Source organism: Alosa alosa, chromosome 4, assembly GCF_017589495.1.
Source record: "Alosa alosa isolate M-15738 ecotype Scorff River chromosome 4, AALO_Geno_1.1, whole genome shotgun sequence".
Lineage (NCBI taxonomy): Eukaryota > Metazoa > Chordata > Actinopteri > Clupeiformes > Clupeidae > Alosa > Alosa alosa.
In genome coordinates, this window is record NC_063192.1 from 29,698,576 (window position 1) to 29,718,808 (window position 20,233).

A 20,233-nucleotide genomic window follows, 5' to 3' on the forward strand; every position below is an offset into this window, starting at 1 on the left:
AGAGGAGCAGGGAGGAGAGGACAGGAGGAGAGAGGAGTGAGGGAGGAGAGGAGTGAGGGAGGAGAGGAGCAGGAGGAGAGGAGAGGAGGAGGAGGAGAGGAGAGGAGGAGAGGACAGAGGAGCAGGGAGGAGAGTGAGGGAGGAGAGGAGCAGGGAGGAGAGGAGGAGGGAGGAGGAGTGAGGGGAGAGGAGCAGGGAGGAGAGGAGTGAGGAGGAGAGGAGCAGGGAGGAGAGGAGCAGGGAGGAGAGGACAGAAGAGGAGCAGGGAGGAGAGGAGGAGGAGGGAGGAGGAGCAGGGAGGAGGGCAGGGAGGAGGGCAGGGAGGAGAGGAGCAGGGAGGAGGAGGAGCAGGAGGAGAGGAGCAGGGAGGAGAGGAGCAGGGAGGAGAGGAGGAGGAGGAGCAGGGAGGAGGAGGAGAGGACAGAGAGGGCAGGGAGGAGGGCAGGGAGGAGGGTGAGAGGAGGAGGAGCAGGGAGGAGAGGTGGGGAGGAGGGTGATGGAGGAGGGCAGGGAGGAGGGCAGGGAGGAGGTGAGGGAGGAGAGGAGGAGGAGCAGGGAGGAGGAGCAGGAGGAGAGGAGGAGGAGGGAGGAGGGAGGAGGAGGAGAGGAGCAGGGAGGAGAGGAGGAGGAGGGAGGAGAGGAGTGAGGGAGGAGAGGAGCAGGGAGGAGGAGGGAGAGGAGCAGGGAGGAGGAGCAGGAGAGAGGAGCAGGGAGGAGAGGAGAGGAGCAGGGAGGAGGAGCAGGGAGGAGAGGAGCAGGGAGGAGAGGAGTGAGGAGGAGAGGAGTGAGGGAGGAGAGGAGTGAGGGGGGGTTCCTCCCCTCCATTCATCTCCAGAATCAAGATCCCGGCGCCGCTTGGACCTCACGCAACCCAGATGACTAAAGTTGACTGTGAAGAAATACATAGGGTTTTAGCCAGCCACACTTTCACAACACACACACACACAGCAGAGCAAATACACACGCAAAGGTCAGGTTGTCGTTTTGGACAGCAAAGAGGATACTGAAAACAGAAAAGCACTCCAAACTCTCCAAGCCTGACCCCAGGATTGATTAGCTGACCGGTTTCGCAAACTGTTTCATCTGAGCTCTCAGCACCTCTTCCTTTAGACCAGAGACTCACACACATACACACACACACACACACATACGCATACACGCATACTCTCTCTCTTTCTTTCCCTCTCCCTCTCTCTCTCTCTCTCTGACATGTTCACACTTAAGCACACTCTTTCGCACACACACAGACACACACACACATGCCTCCTTCACATTCTCTCAGAGGAAAACAGATGTCAGTTATATTTCCAGCCCTGAGTGGACAGGGCTGGCGCGGAGCCTGACCATGTGGGAGACCATCCAGCCCGCAGCCGAGGGGAGCAGAGGAGCCGCCTGGGGGCCTCCCGGGGGCCGCCTGAGGAGTGCACTGGGACGGCAGGTAGCGTCGGTCGGACCCTCCGTCTGTACGGTCAGGAGAATCCGAATAGTGGGGGGAAAAAAATGCATTTCCCCAAACCCAATTCACACCTCTGTCAGCAAGAGGAATTCTGTCACGTGCGGTCACCGCAGAGCCGCGGGAGGGACACAAGGTGCGAATGTGGTTGCCTGCTGGAGGAGAGTGACCGATAATTGCCTGTGGAGGTTTTGGGTTTGGTGTTTTGTGGGGGAGGACATGAAGACGGGCCGGTTCGCTGAGTGACTTGCTGATTCCTCCAGAGCAAGACATTAGAGGGCATTCCAAAGCTCAGTCCCCTGATGTGTGGCGCTCTCCACTGCTCCGCGAGCCTGCTGCCTCGCCTGTCCTTGCTTCTCCCAGGGCAAGGGCATGACTACACACAGACACACATGTACAGCTGCCGCACACACACACACACACACACACACGCACGCAAGCAAGCACACAGACACAGACACACGTATCAAACAGAAATGCAAATGCATCTCAGAGATGCACAACACACCAACACATACTCACAAGATGAAAGCACAGAGACACACATCACACTGACAGAGACGACCTGAGACACACACATCTGATGAAAACACACAGAGCCACTGACACACACACACACACCACAGAAACATGCACAAAGGCAGACCCAGATAGCCACAAATAGAATGAGACACACACACACACACACTCACATGACTTGCATATACTCACCAGACAGACTAAAACAAGAAATCACCAAAAACCCACCACACGATCCCAGATGTACACCTCATAGACATACCAACATGTATGGCATTCAGACACCACACACCACATACCACAGACACATCACACTGAATAGTGATACATGAAGCTTTCAGTGGACAGGGATTCATGTAACACATCCAGGCGCTCCCTCTTCCTCTCTCACTCACACACACACACACATTCTCACACACTCACACACACACACACACAGCTTTTGTCTGGTCACTGCAGCCCCCTAATTGTCCTTATCGTGTTTTGTGTGCAAAACAAAAGCACATCCAGTGACAGGGGTGACCTGTGGGAGATCCATACCTATATTGTGTGCCTTTGTACTTAAGCACCCAGGGTATAACCACAGAGCTCTGGAAGGTTCCGTACAAGAAGGGACACAATGGAGTGATGAAGACACAAGGGGACACACAGACAGCCCCAAGTCCTATAGAATCAGCTTGCTCTCAGCAGATTTATCAGCAACTTTGAAAGGAAGGCGATTCAAACAACACCGCCCCTCGGTGCAGGCATCTGTGTTACTGCAAATATTTACACAGATCCCTCTTTCATGTCAAGCTCTCGCCCTATCTCCCCATCGATCTCCTTTTTCCTCAGGTAATGCCTGCTCAACCTGAGTACATATTTGACCTCTCCGTCTCTTCGCATAACCTCCACAGCCATCTTTTGTGTCGCTCTGTGTACCTGTTTTTCAGTGTCAAAGTGAAGAGGGATGTATGATGGCACCACATGCCCTTGTCCACTGTCATCTTCAGCTCCTCCATGATGTCCCTTAGGACGGAGTACTTGACCCAAGACGGATGGGGGTTTGAGAGGGAGAGGGAGAGGAGTAGGGGGAGGAAAGAGAGAGAGGGAGTTAGAGAGGGAGGGAGTGAGAGAGAGGGAGGGAGGGAAAGAGAGGGAGGGAGGGAAAGAGAGGGAGGGAGGGAAAGAGAGAGTGCTGGGCAGGCAGAGCTCAAATGCAGTGTGCTAAGCGCTGTGGACACACACATGCACACGCAGGCAAAGGCGCTCACTCACTCACTCACACACATGCACACACACACGAGCGCTGAGCTGGTGTGAAGCAGAGTGGACAGGCGAGCAGTCAGATCTTCTGAGAAGGCGTTGATATTTCTCTGGATTGCTCTTACTCAGGCACCCACGCAGTGCTGTCAGTGAGGACGAGACGACTGGTGACAGGAGAGGACTCGGCCGCCATCGGGCAGCCTCTCAACATTACTCCACACTTCACCAGCAGCGCCGGCCGCACTCAACTTCTCTCTCCAGGATCACAAGGATTGCTGAAATAACTCACTCCCGCAATTCGTCAACTTTTGGGCAAACACCCAAAACTCACACACACGCACACACACACACAGAAGACTGCCACAGCTGGACACCAGAGATTTAAAATGTGGATTATTACCCCTTAAAGAAAATCACTTGTGAAAGACACTCTCAAAGTAAGTTCATTTACTATGTTATGTTTTCCATACAGACTTCTTTACATTAATTCATTTACAAAACCTTCACCTATAGCTGAAATGTGTTCACTGAAGGTCCCTGATTTTTTCCTGAGCTCATAAAGCTCATGGACTTTGAGTTTGTTCATGTTTGTTGTTGATTGGCGTGAGCGACTCAAGTGTTCAGAAATAGTCTGCAGCAGCGCTCGTCCGGCTGCTGTGGTGTGAGCAGACTCCAGTGTCCGTGAGTGGCCCTGACAGGCGTGCTCACACAGATCTGACACAAAATTGTGCTTACGGCCGTAAGGCTGAGCCCGCAAGAAGCCCGCTCACCTCGGGGCGACGTTGCAGAGTGGTCAATTAACACAGTCAGAGTGAGGGTCACGTTATTGATGACTGAGAGGCTTTTTTTAATTCGCCCTCTTCTTCCTCTGCAGCCAGAGCAGGGGATTTTTGATTAGTGAGGCAAAAAATTGGTGACTAGATAAGACAGTCATGTTTTGACAAGTGTGTTTGGTGTTGATCTGTAGGGTTTCTGGGCTCCAGGCTAAAGACATCTGACAGAGGGAAAACACGAGGAGTCAGAGGACCATGCACTGAGAGCGAGGTAAGTGAGAGCAACCATCATCTGTGGATGCCGACCACATTCCCGTCACACTGACAAAGATAGTCAAGCATCACAGACATATAAACTTATAGTATTGAAGGAATGTGTGTAATGTGTGTGTGTGTGTGTGTGTGTGTGTGTGTGTGTGTGTGTTTTCTGCAAGCATGGGCAAGTATCATGCATATGTGTATAGGTGTGCGTGTGTGTGTGTGCATGTGCATGTGTCCCTGTGTGTATTTGTCCACACTTTCCACACTCCTCAGACAAATGTCCTTTGTACAGCAGCAGATCCTCTGCTGTTTTCTGATGGTATAATGGGCCCAGGTAGATTTATGAGACCCTTGTGCTGTACATACTGATGATGTGGTCATTATACACACAGTAAATCACACCACCCGCGTGCAGTGCTGCACTGCCTGCCACTGCTCTCAGCCAAGACGGCGCAAATTGGATCATTTACACATGAAGGTGGCCAAGACACCTCAAGTAGCGTGGGATCCTCTGGCAAACTGACAGAAATTGATTGGCTGGCAATTGGCTGATGCAGATTGGGGTCGACTACATTGACAAGAGCCCGAGAAAATCCAATGCGGTGCTGAGCAGCTCTGTAACCTCCACCGTTGAACACAATGCAACAATATCAGCACAGCTAATGAGACACTCCCCCGGCACATTGGACTGGCACACTGCACTGTAAACAGTCCTCGCTCCGGCAGGTGACTGACCTTAGCCTAATGTTCATGCCATCTGAATAACAAGTGCCATTTGGTTTTATTATCCTATACTCCATCCTATATCTATATCAGATTGGTCCACTATATGTCATCATTTAACGCTTCTGATTGGCTGATATTATGGTTGGTTTCAAACCCCCCCCCCCCCCCCCTTGAAAAATTCTATGGAAAATTCTGATGAAAAAAATCGACTGTCATTGATGAACGGTGCTGGTAGTAGAAGTATTGGCTTGCCTGCTGTGGGTGAGGTGACTGCGCCCTTGGCCAAGTCAGCAAGGGTTGTTGTCAAATCAAGCGCATTATGAATGTTGCCGTGGGACAAATGGCCCTGAGATAAACAATCGGGCGGTGGCCCGAGGCCAGAGCCCTCAGTTTAGATCCAAGCAACAACGTGCAAGCAGCACCTGTCAAATACGGTCGACCGCATTGGGACATGTAATGGGGCGTATCCACTGTGATTACAATCTAAAGGATTGTTGGAGTAAGTGCCAAAAGCACACACTATAAATCTCACAACCTGCTATTGTGTACGTTGATGCTTTGTGAGCTAAGCATTGATTACAATCTGGATTGCAATTTATGTCCCTAAGAAAGATTAATTGTTATTAATGAAATGTCTTACGGGTGCCTTTAGTTAATAAAGACAGCAAGTTAGACAGCAAGGTGAATATCTAAGTGTGAACTAGCAAAAATAGAGCGTGGGTGCATCAACCTCTTGGACTTATAGAGCAGTACACGGAATGAGGAGTCTGGTGAGTCACTTGCAATCACGCTGATTAATTCAAATTTAATTTGTATGTAAATAAAGCTGGGCAAAGCTAGATAGAACGGGGAGCATGTCAACACTGCATGCTAATTGTTTAATAAGAAAAAAACGGTTTCTCCCCTCTATGTGACTGACACAGCATGATTCCAAAAGGCCGTCACATCTATCAGAGACGATCGTAACAACAGCACTGATATGGACAGTTGTTCCACATGTTGTGACAGCTGAGGGAATGTTGTGGGTTCCCAATACAAAAGTAGGCCCTATTTTGATACAAGCTCTCCAACAAGGCAACTCAAACATGGCTGTAACCAAATTTGTACAGATTCAAAAATACACATTAAAGTTGACTACAACTCAATAACATCAAAATAGAATACCCCATCTATACGGAGTCCATATAAACACGGTGGGATTTGTTTGATTTATTTATTGATTGATAAATTTTATTTATTTAAATTTTATTTATGCAAATAGTTTTGCATTCCATCAAAAGTATTGTCAGGGCAGGGGACACAAAACTATTACGTTGGAACACAAAAGTTACTCAAAAATAAATCCCCACCTCATATGACAATTTCCTACTGATCCGTGTGCCTGCATGTACAATTCATTTAATTCATTTAGTGTCTGAAGATGCGTGTGCGCAACGCAGCAGTATCTTAGAATAGCTTAGTTACTTGTCAACTTCAGCTGACAGTAGCCTACACACACCACTTAACAGACACTGGATCTTCAGAAGGTAAACCGGACCGCACGGCTTTTCACAACTCAATGCATGCTGTTGTTCATTAATCACGTAATGTCACGTCTTCCGGCGGCACGTCCACTTGTGTACGGGTTCTGCAGCGTATGGGTGACAGGTGGTAGACGCCTAGAGACGCAAGACAGTAGGGCAGCGATCGCTTTCTCCAACTCCCGCTGCCCTGTACACGGGTCTTTGTTTAGCTCGACTGTAATAGAGCTACACCAGGGGAGCATTACTGAATGCCTCTGCGACTGCGAGTCGGGTCGAAAAGGGGAGTGGAGAGAAAGTGAGGGAGAGTGAAAAGAAGAGGAACATAAGGCGCAGATGGCAACTCCGTGGAGAAAGAGACCAGTGTAAAGAGATAGCAGCAGACTGACAGAATACATCTAAAGACTTGGTTGAAATTCTTTTTCTTTCTCAGAATTTGTGATGACATTTTAATCTCAATAATTATAATATTGTGTTGTCTGTCTTGATTTAGAATTAAAAATATAAATGATTTCCCTTAGAAGCGAAATATGTTTATCTTAAGCTGATTTATATAGCAATATTTTAAGGGAGTGATATTCAGTATTTTCAAGTATGTATCTTTTTGTCATGAAAAGCTTTTTTTTCATTTCAGCAGATTTTGCAAATATATTACAAATCTATTATAACCTGGCTGAAAAACAAAATTGGCAATGGCAAACACATTTGTTTAATAAAATTAAATAAAATAATTTTAGTCCAACATAAGTTGTTTAATTATGTGTAGTGCTGCAACAGAACAAAGCAGTAATTGGCCAGTTCACATCTAACTGTTTTGTATGGAGGCTAGTCTTTCTATTGCCCTGTTTGTGAGGTGCTTGTGTTGCTCCGACAACACTGTTATGCAACAGTCATGAGACCCACATCCCCATACCCAGGGATGATGTGAACAGGAGCAGGCGTTTTCACCACAGGAACTATTTAAGTAACAGAGGAATTATTTTTCGGAACTCTTTTGCATTTTTTCCAATGCAGGAACTAGGGAAATTAGACACTTTTCTTAGTTCCTAGTGGAATGTGCACACCGTCACTGAATGGTATACTTTAAGACTTATGAAAAAGGTACCAGCAGGTTTGGAGCAGAATTACATTTTTCAGAACATTTGATAACTTCTAGGCAGTAGGAAAGCATTGTGATGATGTGTAAGTCCTCTCATTGAAAAACAAAACAGGGGAGGGAGAAGGATAAAGAGTCCTTAATTAGATGATTACCAAACAAAATGAAGAATAATGGAAAAGCTGCGTGAGTGGCTCAGGGAAATTATGGGCTAAATATTTATGCATCAGAGTCTACAGATTCATAATTTACATAATATTCACTGGATTCTGCATTGTGGAAAAAGCAACCAGGACAACTCCTGGGTGCTCTAAACTGGTTTCAGTTCCCAGAATTGTGTCAGTGGAAAATGGAGGAAGAGAAGAAGTGAATGAGAGAGAGAGAGAGAGAGAGAGAAGAGACAGAAACAGTGCAAAAGAGTCTGTTGGTCAGACAGACATTTCAGTATCTACTGTGAATAGGGGAAGGGAGGATTTCATGCCTCTATAAATCACCTAACAGATGCCAGGCTTCCAGGTAGAAACAGACTGAATGTGGGGGCAACCTCATAACACACACCCATAGCTCTGGAGAGAGAGAGATGAGAGAGAGAGAAATCTCAAAGAAATAAAGATAAAGCAGAGAAGTATAAACAGGTTGTTCTGGCTGTGCTATAACAGGGGAAGTCTCATTTCCTCCTGGGACTGACACAGGAGGGATGGGCCTTGATATGTTCAGTAGACCAGTCCTGCTTTTTGACTTCATCTTAGGATTTATAGACGAGATTAATCTTTTTTCCTAAAACCACAAAGATAAGTTGTTGCCTCCTGGAAATGTGACATTAATTAGATTCATTCTTTACCAAGAATATCCTTTAAATAATAACTTATTTTCTTCTTATTCATAGCTAATAGATCATTGATTCCACTGATCTGATAAATTGTGAGATTTCATTTCACATGTGCATACATGAAAGTCACACAGCTCACTCCAGCACGGCATTTTAAAATGTTAAGTCATTTGCACTTCCATGAGTTCTGATTGAATAAGATTTGATCCCCATCTTCAGCTTTGAAGGGCTTGCGTTTGGTGTCAGATAGTCCCGAGTCTGTTCTGGCCGTGCTAAATCAAGCCTTCATTAAAGACAGACACAGTGGCGGGAAGCAGGGATAATAGGATGACGTGTAACACAAAACCTGTGAGTCAACGGATGTCAGAGAGAGGCTGGTAGTGTTGGTGTAGTGACCACAAGGAGGACTGGTAAAGTCAGGACACTGAGACGCCTCTTTCACCAGGACAGCATAATTGATTCTGAGTGATACATTTTCTCCAATGAATGTTGAATTCCTTAGAAGAATATATGAGGGATTTGGGATGGCTGACACTTTTGAAAAAGTGTTTATCAGGCAAGATAAACAACTGCGGTACATCTTAGAGGGCTCCATTAAAACCCAATGATTTGAAATCACAGGGGCTTTATGGACAATAATCCCAAGGTTATCTTTGGCTCCAGGCAAGGCATTTTTTTACGATGTATGTAAGTCACCCTGTAGCCAAGCTTTTTCAGCCATACCTATGAACCTCTAAAACAGTTAACTGTGACTGAGATGGAAGGTCACATTGGTGTACATTGCATTGTCAGGCCATGAGAATATTATCACCTCGAAATATATGAGTTATAGAATTGTTTTTTATGACTGATTCTAGGTTACACTAGCATCCTTTGATGAATTATCTTTATTGGTGATGTTTTATTTATAAGAAGATATAAGAAGCCAGGGGAGGACCAAGAGCTTATCATTTTTAGTGGATGTCCATAAAGCAATAAGTCAGTAACTCAATCTTCATCCACACATTTGAATGTGACCTGACAATACTTCTATGTCCTGAAACTTTCCGAATACGGGCACGACCTCTAAAATGTTATCTAATATTTTGTGGACCTGTTACTTTAATAACCAGTTGCTTCATGCCAGAACCCCAGATGGGTTTACATGATGACTTACTGCATATGCAGCTGATAACCTTCACACTGCTAAGCTAAACTAAATGGCCGTGCTATGTGGGAATATGAAGGCCAAGATTCCCGTGGTGATTTATCGGAGGAGACAGGGGTCGGCCACTCAGCTTCATTTTATAAACATCAGCTCGGCAGCTGTCACGGGGAGGGCCAGAGGATGCTGCGGCGTGCGTGATTGACCACCCCCCAGTGCGCGTGCCGGCGTACCTGTGCTGGCGATGATCTCTGACCTCCATCGGCCGTCCCCGGCATGCGCGGCCGTGAGATGCAGACGCAGCACATTCGCGGCGAGTGACCCTGTGGCGTCCCGAGAGACCACCTTATTACACAGGGGGCAGCGGCTCCATCAAGAGCCCTCTCATTGATTTAAGATGGAGAGATAGAGAGAGTGGAGGAGAAGAGAATGAGGGAGGAAGGGAGGGGAGAGAGGGAGGTGGGGGCACAGGAGGCTCGCCTACCAAAGACAGCGTCCAGCACTCACTGCAGCTGAACATGACCTTTTGAAAGTCTAGTGGTGCCAGGATATTGCACCTTTCTCTTTATTTTAAGTGTGTTTTTAGTGATGGTGCATGGGCCGCGGCTGTGGCTTGAGTGATGAGGCAACAGCACAGGGCTGATTGTGGAGGCTGAAATATGAATCAGGAAGCATTCCTCTGGCGCACCACCACAGACTTTTACTCCAGCACAAATTCTCAGCTGAGGCATCACACGACAGCACCTTTCCACTTAGTCTACAGACATGTGATACACACACACACACACACACACACACACACACAGGGAGAGCGAGAGAGAGAGAGAGAGAGAGGCCACAATGCAAGCAGACACCTGAACCTGAGCACTATTCCCCATACCTCTCCCATGTGCCAGACAGAGAGAAATGTTCACCTGTTCCTTATTTTGCTTCTGTCTATCACTCTATCAGACTCTATCAGACTTATAAGGGCATCATGCTTCTCCTCCGCTGCTATTCTTTGCCTGTTTGCCTATTTTCTTTTCTTTCTCCTCTCTTCTTGTGTCCCTCCTTCATCACTGGCTACTCCATCCATCCCCTGGTAGATGTGTTTATTTAAGCAAGTCAGGGCCCCTATCCCATGACTCGCATGTTCCTGTAATTGTCAGTTTTATTCATTCCAATCTTATTTGTGTTGCTGATATTTATTTGTATGGCCAACAAAATAAGCTGCATTTTATTGGGATCAAGGAAAGGGTGATTGCAGGGTGGGGGGGGGGGGCAAAGAGGGGGTCTGAACGAGTGAAGAAAGAAAGTGGGTAAAAAAAAGGAGGGAGTGGAATGTAAGGGGGTAAGCGAGGGATGAGAGAGAGATTACGAGGGAGAGAAGGTGAAGTGGATGATTGAGTAGGGTGGGATAGAATGAGCTTCTGTCAAACTGGCCTGTGGAAAGTATGGGAAGGAAAACAAACTGTGATTGGGACTTGCGTCAAAAGAGAGACGGCCTAATTGTGGTGCAGTTACATAAAAACCATGGGCGACTTCTCCGCATGATACCCTCACATGGAGTAATCAGCAGACTTGAGAGATGGGATTTAAGTGCACCATGCCTGTGTGTTTGGAATGACGAGAAAACCCACATTCATTTCACTTACTCGAGGACAGTCAAACTGCACTTAAGTACACAAGAGTGATTGCTTGACTGATTACATACCAAAGCCATTTACATAACTTGAAATGTTATGGAGAAGTATGTTAAAAAAAATTATGGAAACATATAATATCTAAATGGATCTTTTCTTTTCAAAGAGTGAAATGCTGTTTCAAAGTGAAGAGATTATACCTTTAGACTCAACACAACACAAACTGAAATCTGATCTGTTTAATCCAATTTGTCTTGTTTGCAATTCTGGATGGTGTTTTGACAGCACCCCTTCACTCCACCCCCTTCTCTGAGTATTTTGTTGGCCAGAGGTGTAGCTTGCATTAATATTAGTCTCTGCTTCTCCACACAAAATAAAGATGCCAGAGAAAGGCACTTGGGATCGAGGCCTGAACTGAACCCAAAAGAGAGGGGGATATGATGAGGATGGACAAAGAGAGAGGAGGAGGAGGAGGAGAGAGAGGAACGGAGAGAGAGACTTTGCAATTGACCCTCAAATCAAAAGTCAATTGAGGATAATCTCACCAAGAACAGATAATGAGAGCCGACAACGCACTGATTACTGTGACATGCCGCTTTACGGGTCAGGAGCGTTTTGGATCAGCAGTAATTAGGGCCAAATCTCATACCCTGAGTCACTACTTTTTTTTTTTACTGCATTCTATTTATTGATGCAGTCATGTCTGTGTCAGAGCAACAGTGCCATCGATGTTTGAACCAATGTGTGTGACTGTGTGTGTGTGTGTGTGTGTACTGTTGTGTTTTAATGTGTCTGTGTCTGTGTCTGTGTCTGTGCTCTCTCCTCCCCAAGCATGGAGGCCGTCTCTGGGGTGGCAGCTTGGGACGGGCTGGCTCAGTCCTCTGCTGCCTCGGTGGCAGCAGTGGCGGCGGCCGCGTCGGGATGGGTCAACCTCACCTCCGCTCTGTCTCCGGGGCCCGCCGCCAGCCCCAATGGCACCCATGGTGGCGGGGGGTCCTACTTCTGGCTCTTCCCTGAGAACGCCACGGGGAGTCCCCTGGGCACGCCAGCCCCTGCGCGGCAGCGGGATCCGGCCCTGGCGCGGGCCGAGATCGGCGTACTGGGCCTGGTGCTGGCACTCACCACGCTGGGCAACAGCTTCGTGCTGTGGGTGCTGCTTCGCCGACGCAAGCAAAACGCGCCCATGCACGTCTTCATGGTCAACCTGTGTCTGGCTGACCTGGTGGTGGCTTTCTGCCAGGTTAGAGACTTGCTTCTTTCATCTGATTGGGGCAGCCGTGGCCTACTGGTTAGTGCTTTGGACTTGTAACCGGAGGGTTGCAGGTTCGAAGCCCGACCAGTAGGCACGGCTGAAGTGCCCTTGAGCAAGGCACCTAAACCCTCACTGCTCCCTGAGCGCCGCTGTTGTTGCAGGCAGCTCACTGCACTTCACTGTGTGCTGTGTGTGTTTCACTAATTCACGGATTGGGATAAATGCACAGACCAAATTTCCCTCACGGGATCAAAAGAGTATTTATACTTATACTTATACTGTTCTTGCTGCTGACAAAAGTGAAGACATATTCCCATACTCTTCCATATTCCCTTGATTCCAATTGAAATAAGTATGAGACGTGTGATGTGTGTTCACAATAGTTAAAAACCACAGTGAAGTGTCTTAATGGTACAGAGATTTTCACAGATGTGGATCATGTTAGTTTTGCAAGCATGGAAGAGTCTAGGGGAGGTGACTGCCTCAGGAGCGTTGGAACAGGTTGTTGTCCAGAGCTGAAGCCTCTTGTGTTTTCCAGGTGCTTCCCCAGCTGGTGTGGGACATCACAGAGCGCTTCCAGGGGCCCGACACGCTCTGCCGCCTGGTCAAGTACCTGCAGATCGTCGGCATGTTCGCCTCCTCTTACATGATTGTAGCCATGACGGTGGACCGGCACTACGCCATCTGCTGCCCACTACAGGCCTATCGCGGAGGGGCCGTGTCCCGATGCAACACCCCCGTCGTGGTGGCCTGGGCCCTGGCCCTCCTCTTCAGCATACCACAGGTGACATTACTGTACCACCCCCACAGGTGACATTACTGTACCACCCCCACAGAGACACAAACACCTCCTCTTCAGCATACCACAGGTGACATTACTGTACCGCCCCCACAGAGACACAAACACCTTCACTTCAATATTTTCATGACCTTGGTTTAGACTTAAAAAATACATTTGCACAGTAGTGTATATTGTATACTCCTTCAAAGAAGCAGATTTGCCATAGGATGAATGGAAGCTATGCCGGAAGCTATGCTGGATATGTGCGTTATGTTGCACTAGTAGTTGGTGGCGGAGGCAGTGGCAGGCTGTAGAGGTCAGCAGGTCAATGCAGCTAATTCTTGGAGAGGCCCTGAACATTCCTTTCCTGTCCTCTCCTCTGCTCTCCTCTCTCTCCTCCTCTCCTCTCCTCCCCCCCAGGTGTTCATTTTCTCCAAGTCGGAGCTGGCGCCGGGGGATTTCGAATGCTGGGCCCACTTCATCGAGCCCTGGGGCCTCAAGGCCTACGTCACCTGGATGACCTTGGCCGTGTTTGTGTTTCCTGCTTTCATCATCACTGTTTGCCAGGTATATCGCAGAGCCCCCTTCCCCCCCTTTGGCTCTCCATGACCTCCTGGAGAAAGCGTCTGTCATCTCTGGGGAAATAAGACTGTATGCAGGGCTAAGCTCCACGTCTACCTGTGTCTGCAGTCACGAGGCTGTCTCCAGCGTATGTTACATACATTATGTAATTCTCCAAAAAGAGTTTTTTTTTCTCTCCATCCCTCCATACTGTATAGCTCTTCTCAGCAATGCAGAGAGATCTGGAGGTCTTCACTGTCCTAGGAGTAATGGTAGGCGTGAGAGGTGTGAAATTTGAGTGGGAAGTTCCTCTTTAGCACGCGTAATACCACAGCACCATATAAGGAGACAATGTGCTGATGGTGTTTGCCTTTGATTTAGAGGGGAGAGGGAAGTACTGATTACCTCACACACACAGGGGCTTTTTCTCCCTACTGGCACATGGGGGGTGGGGTGGGGTGGGAGTGGGAGTGGGGGTCGACATTCTGATCCGAGCTGGGACTGGTCACAGTGCTTCTATTTAGGGACAGATATTCTTGTGTCCAGATATTTCTCACCACTAATTGATGTCTGATATCTGAGGCGCCATGTATAACGTCAAACCAGAAAGGAGGGGGGGGGTTAGAAAGGCAGGCCGGTTCAACCAACCAAGCGTACTTCCATGTGCTGTATATTGAGCACTTTCCTTTCAGATATATTTTGAGGTGAACTCGATCTACCCTCTGATCGCTATCTATTATGTGCATTATGGTAAAGATAATGGCTGTGTTTTTTTTTTTTTTTTTACTTTCTTTCATCCGTTTCCTGTTTTTGGTGGGAACTAAGTTCTTTCAGATTATTTTTACAGAGTCAGCTATCTAAATTTAGATTTAGATTTAGATTCAACATTATTGTCATTGTGCAGAGTACAAGCACACAAAGACAAAAATGCAGTGAGCGTCTAACCAGAAGTGCAAAAAAAAACAGAAAAGTGCAATGTGATATACAAGGTATAGGCAGGTGGTGTATAGACAGGACAATAAATATAGTGCAGTGTAGACAGTAGTATACATGTACAGTTGATTTACAGAAGGTGGTTTAATGTAGTATAAATTAAATATAAATATATGCAGTTACCTTAAGAGCAGAATAAATATGGCTATGTAATATGAACAATGTATGAACAACATAAGATACAGTATGTGCAATGTAGTAGCAGTAACATTATAATAGTAGTAATAATAATATAGATGCAGTGTATTAACAGAATATAAAATAAGAAAACAGAATAAATGTGGATATTCAGTATGAAAAATAAAGACAGATATGTACAGAATAAGTAAATATACTCCTTTGATCCCGTGAGGGAAATTTGGTATCTGCATTTATCCCAATCCGTGAATTAGTGAAACACAAACAGCACAAAGCACACACTAACCCGGAGCAGTGAGCTGCCTGCTCCAGCGGCGCTCGGAGAGGAGTGAGGCGCTCGGGGAGCAGTGAGGGCTTAAGTGTCTTGCTCAAGGGCACTTCAGCCGTGGATGTGGGCATGGGAGAGCAGTGCTCAACCACTTCCCCTGTCCACATTTTTCCTACTGGTCAGGGATCGAACCGGCAACCCTTCGGTTACAAGCCCGAAGCCCTAACCAGTAGGCCACGGCTGCCCCATGTGCAGTGTGGTAACAGTACCATTGTAGTGCAGAAACAGTAACATTACAAGAGTAGTAAGAAAAAGTGTATGTGCAGGATGAATAGTATGAAGAGCAGTAGAAAATGGCTATATGTAAGTCTAATTACAGTACATTTGTAAATAAATAAATAGAACACTATGGATGGGATAGGGTAGTGGGGTTCCGCCTCCTTGTTGTCCCTATCAAGGTTGCCAAGTCGTGGAGACACCTCAACAGGCACAGGCAAGGAGGCATCGGGCAGGGGTGGTAAAGGTGCTCGAGCTATAAGTTGTGGGATTTCAGTAGACACTTAGCCTGACGTTGTCATACTCAAATTCTAGTCAGAATATGAGTCTGATACTGTTCCATTGGGATGTAATTATGGGGAGTGCTTCAACCGATACAGGGGGGGAATGCCTCTGCACTCAATTGGATAGACCTAACCAATCAGAGCAACAAAATAGCTTACCGTGAGGTGTAGGAAGAAAACACACGAACCATCCTTCTGCTCCTATATCCCCTCCGTTTTTAAAATAATTCTGTTGAACAGTGATATGCTACAAACATGTTAAACAGCTGGGAAAATCTGTCATAAATCCCTCGAACAGGTGGTCAATCAGATATTTCAAACGAATGAGGGAACATGTCGCATGCAATGCAACAGCTGTTTTCCCTTGATGAAAGTGAAACCACCAGTTTTCCCACATCTCAACTTTGGCCAAAGTTTTCAGAAATAATCGTTTTCAGTGATACAAACTCATTAAATAAAATGAATTTTCCATATGGGGTCTTAAAAGCCATGTATCCTTCTAGCCACAGCGTTTTTGTTTCAAACATAAGCCTAATCTAAGCGTGCTCAGATGACGTGATAGACCAGGCGCTGTTGCTCACCTGTCCATCATCGTAAAGCCTGATTTGATTGGTCCGCCCGATTTAGGGTGAGCATACTGGCCCCACAATGGAGCAATGCCAGACCGAACTTCCCGTGGGGCGGGACTAAGTTCGGAATGGCACCCAGGCTAGTAGACACTAGTACTTTGAGTAAAAAAATATATTTTCTATGTCAAAGGGCCATTTAGATAGTGATTTGTTGTTTGTGTTCTATGTTGTGAGGTGTTTGTTTTCTTATGCCCTGTACTATTTCTTTCACTTATAGGTGCGAATATTCAGAGAAATCCATGACAACATCTACCTAAAATCAGAGAGGGTTGTGACAGCCGACCTCAAGAAGAATGTTGTGTTCTTCGGCCTCCAGACTGTTAAAACGGAGGATGATCGAATGAGAGGAAGAGCAGGTCACAGACCCAGGGAGCGGAGAGGAGGAGGAGGAGGAGGCTACCCTCTCCAGAAAAGCGAAAACAACCACCCATGCCACCCAAACTGTAATGACTATCCAATGGAAAATACGTTGGACTGCTACGACTGTCCTTGTTCGAACAGCCAGTACGGCCAGTGCCCTAGCGACGTCACCCTACAGCCCTGCTCCCATGGCAACAACAGCGCGCCCGACGTCCTCCCCACCAATCAGAACCATTCCAGCTCCACGGGGCCAGTCAGTCACTCTGTTTACAACCACCAGGAGCACGGCCCGCCCGCCTGCACGGAGTCCGGCTGCTACCGCGGCTCCTTCTCCTGTGACAGCAGCCCCCTCAGCACCTCCTTCCAGTCCCGCTACAGCGTGGCCAGCGGATCGCCCTACGCCGCCCAGCCGCCCCTCAGCCCGCCACCGCCCAGCATTTCCAGGGCCATGTCCAAGACGGTGCGCATGACACTGGTGATCGTGCTGGTCTACACCATCTGCTGGTCACCCTTCTTTATCGTACAGCTGTGGGCAGCCTGGGACCCCAACGCACCCATCCAAGGTTAGGTCCAAGCAGCAAGGTTAGGTCCAAGCAGCAAGGTTAGGTCCAAGCAGCAAGGTTAGGTCCAAGCAGCAAGGTTAGGTCCAAGCAGATGGAAGGGAAATAAGACATGTTATGATCTGGCAAGAGCAGGAAGAGAGAAAAGAACACATCTCCACTCAGGTCCTACATGCTCCCAACGCCACTCACAACGCCACTCACAACGCCACTCAGGTCTTACATGCTCCCAATGCCACCCAGGTCTTACATGCTCCCGACGCCACTCAGGTCTTACATGCTCCCAATGCCACTCAGGTCTTACATGCTCCCAATGCCACTCAGGTCTTCGTCAGGTACCTAATGCACCTTCGTCAGGCTAGTATTCGGCACCTGCTGAATTTCATAGGTGTGTGTACATTCCTACACCACAAAAGCAAGAAGAAAGGCAGTCTTTCACTTTAGACTATAATCATTACTCTCTACTAGCACACATGTGTGTGTGTGTGTGTGTGTGTGTGGGGAGGGGTATTATGTTTAGATAAAATGTCAAGATAAAAAATAATACAAAATAATACAAAATAAATATCCAATAAATATAAAAATATAATAAATATAAAAAAATAATAATCAAGATCAAAAGTACTTAAAACGCTGGTAAACTGGGAAAACAAGCATTTGGAAATGTGAGGTAATGAGATAAAAAAGCCATGCGATGCAACCCTTGAGGGGTGTTCCAGTTAGGCTTTTCCACACATCTGAAATGTATTGCAAGATGCTCAGAGACGCCGCGAGTCACAGTTCGTGGAAGGTGACATACCACAGAGAGGTAGAACATCTAATTGCTTGTGCTGAGGTTAATCATGCTCATGGAGGCGTGCATTCCAAAAGTGCTGTTCTCAGAGCCTTTCTGTGATTTAAGAGTCTCATTGTCAACACTATAGTGTCCAGGTGCAGACTCTCTCTCTCTCCCATGTCACATGAAGTGGGCTGATATTTTTACCGCGTGGTTCTGGTACGGAGGGACCTTTCTGAGCACTAGACTGGACTGGACTGGACTGGACTGGAGGCATAGGTGTGCAGCTGTGCCATTAGTCATGTCAGAGTAGACCCTCATGCCCCCAGTCCTAATAAATAATATGTTTGTTTCCCCCTGTTGCTTCTCTGCTCTGGCCAGGGGCTGATGTTCCAGCACTACCACTAGCCTAAACTATGAAATTACTTTCATCTGTTTAGCATCCTTTCCTTTTCCATTTCTCATTTCTTTGCCCTTTTCTCATCATCATCTCTCTCTCTCTCTCTCTCTCTCACTGACTCATACTAACACACACATTCTCTCTCTCTCTTTCTGTCTCTCTCTATCTCTTTCTGTCTCTCTCTCTCTCATTCTCTCTCCTCTGCTCCTGTGGAGATTTATGTCAGGGGGTGTTGTGAACCCATTAGGTGTCATGTATTACTCATTGTGCTTTACACCATTTTCCTTTATTCATTTCCTCTCTGGCACGCTCTTTGTTTGTTTATCATGTTCAGCCATTTTAATTTTTGTGTCGAGAGACACTATAAATTCCTAATTTCTTGGAGCCGTAAACTTCCAAAACCAAACCAACACTCTGGGCTTGATCATTGCAATTTCGCAGATTTGAAACGGTTGGCTGCCACAGAAAATTGTGTGCTAATCAGGCCATTTATTTGGGACAAATCCCTCTCTATTGATGCATAATGCTGTTTATGTATTTGGCCCTGCCTCACAGCATAGGCCATAAACCTCTGATTATACCCCCTGTGTGTGCCTGCTCCCATAACTAAATTACCCAGGCAAATACCCTCACGTCAGAGCATAGGCAGCTCAGGTTGATACCTTTGGTTTTGTTAGGTCTGCGTTTGCATTCCACGCTATCAGAAAGGAACACTGTGTCCTCCGTTCTGATGTCTATCTGCTTGTCTAAAGCCATTCCGTGCACCTAGCCAGAGCGCTGCGCCACAGTGCATACTGATCGAGTAGAACCCGAGGAGTCGTGACCAACAACAACCCGCCTCCCCATACAACAACAAAATAAAAACAACCTGACTTGAAATAACTTGAAATAATCAAGGTCAGGGTCAAAGTTTTCCATGCAACTTTGTATTACATTTCTGTTACATTATCAGATCACATAGCTTCAGAAGAACAGCAGAAGTTTTGAAAGGAGTGTTGAAAGTGTTAACAGCTTATTTGGCAGACCTGTCTTCATTAGTGGACCAGTGTGTAACAGACGCTGTGTGTGTGTGTGTGTGTGTGTGTGTGTGTGTGTGTGTGTGTGTGTGTGTGTGTGTGTGTGTGTGTGTGTGTGTGTGTTCTCTGATCTGCAGGGGTGGCCTTCACCATCCTGATGCTGTTGGCCAGCCTGAACTCGTGCACCAACCCCTGGATCTACACGGCATTCTCCAGCAGTGTGTCGCGGGAGCTGCAGGCCCTGCTGCGCTGTCGGCCACCCTCCGCACGCCGCGGATCACTGCCCGACGACTCCACCGCCACACACACCTCCACCACCAAGGAGAGCCTGTACTGAGACGAGACTCACACACACCTCCACCACCAAGGAGAGCCTGTACTGAGACGAGACTCACACACACCTCCACCACCAAGGAGAGCCTGTACTGACCTCACCAACCCGGAGACACACTGGGTCTACTGAGACCAAGGAGAGCCTGTACTGAGACGAGACTCACACGCAAACCCGCGCACAGACACACACACTCAAGTCGTGCCGAAGGCAAACTATCTCAGGACGATGGGTCTACCTCCACCACCAAGGAGAGCCTGGACTGAGACAAACACACACACTCGCAGGTGTCACGGACACACACTCACGTGCTGAGGATAAGTACCTGATGACGATGGGTCCGACACCTACCACACACACCTTCACCAAGGTGAGCGTGTACTTTGGTGGCACACACACAAAAACACACAAATCCAGGCTT

General features: G+C 47.3%; 1 protein-coding gene across 1 annotated transcript; it reads left to right on the forward strand.

The window, feature by feature from the left end:
- Positions 1-3,195: 3,195 nt before the first annotated feature.
- LOC125293881 (vasopressin V2 receptor-like) lies at positions 3,196-19,895 on the forward strand. The gene is made up of 7 exons (XM_048242089.1): positions 3,196-3,654; positions 4,185-4,261; positions 12,020-12,428; positions 12,979-13,224; positions 13,642-13,788; positions 16,588-17,293; positions 19,619-19,895. The coding sequence occupies exons 3-7, from the start codon at positions 12,021-12,023 to the stop codon at positions 19,816-19,818; spliced, it is 1,707 nt and encodes a 568-aa protein (XP_048098046.1). The 5' UTR covers positions 3,196-3,654; positions 4,185-4,261; position 12,020; the 3' UTR covers positions 19,819-19,895.
- The last annotated feature ends 338 nt before the right edge of the window (positions 19,896-20,233 follow it).

Coding starts and splice junctions, on each gene's coding strand:
- LOC125293881 (XM_048242089.1), top strand. CDS start 12,021: ATGGAGGCCGTCTCTGGGGTGGCAGCTTGGGACGGGCTGGCTCAGTCC. Junction 12,429..12,978: donor TGGTGGTGGCTTTCTGCCAG/GTTAGAGACTTG, acceptor TGTGTTTTCCAG/GTGCTTCCCCAGCTGGTGTG. Junction 17,294..19,618: donor CCCCAACGCACCCATCCAAG/GTTAGGTCCAAG, acceptor TCTGATCTGCAG/GGGTGGCCTTCACCATCCTG.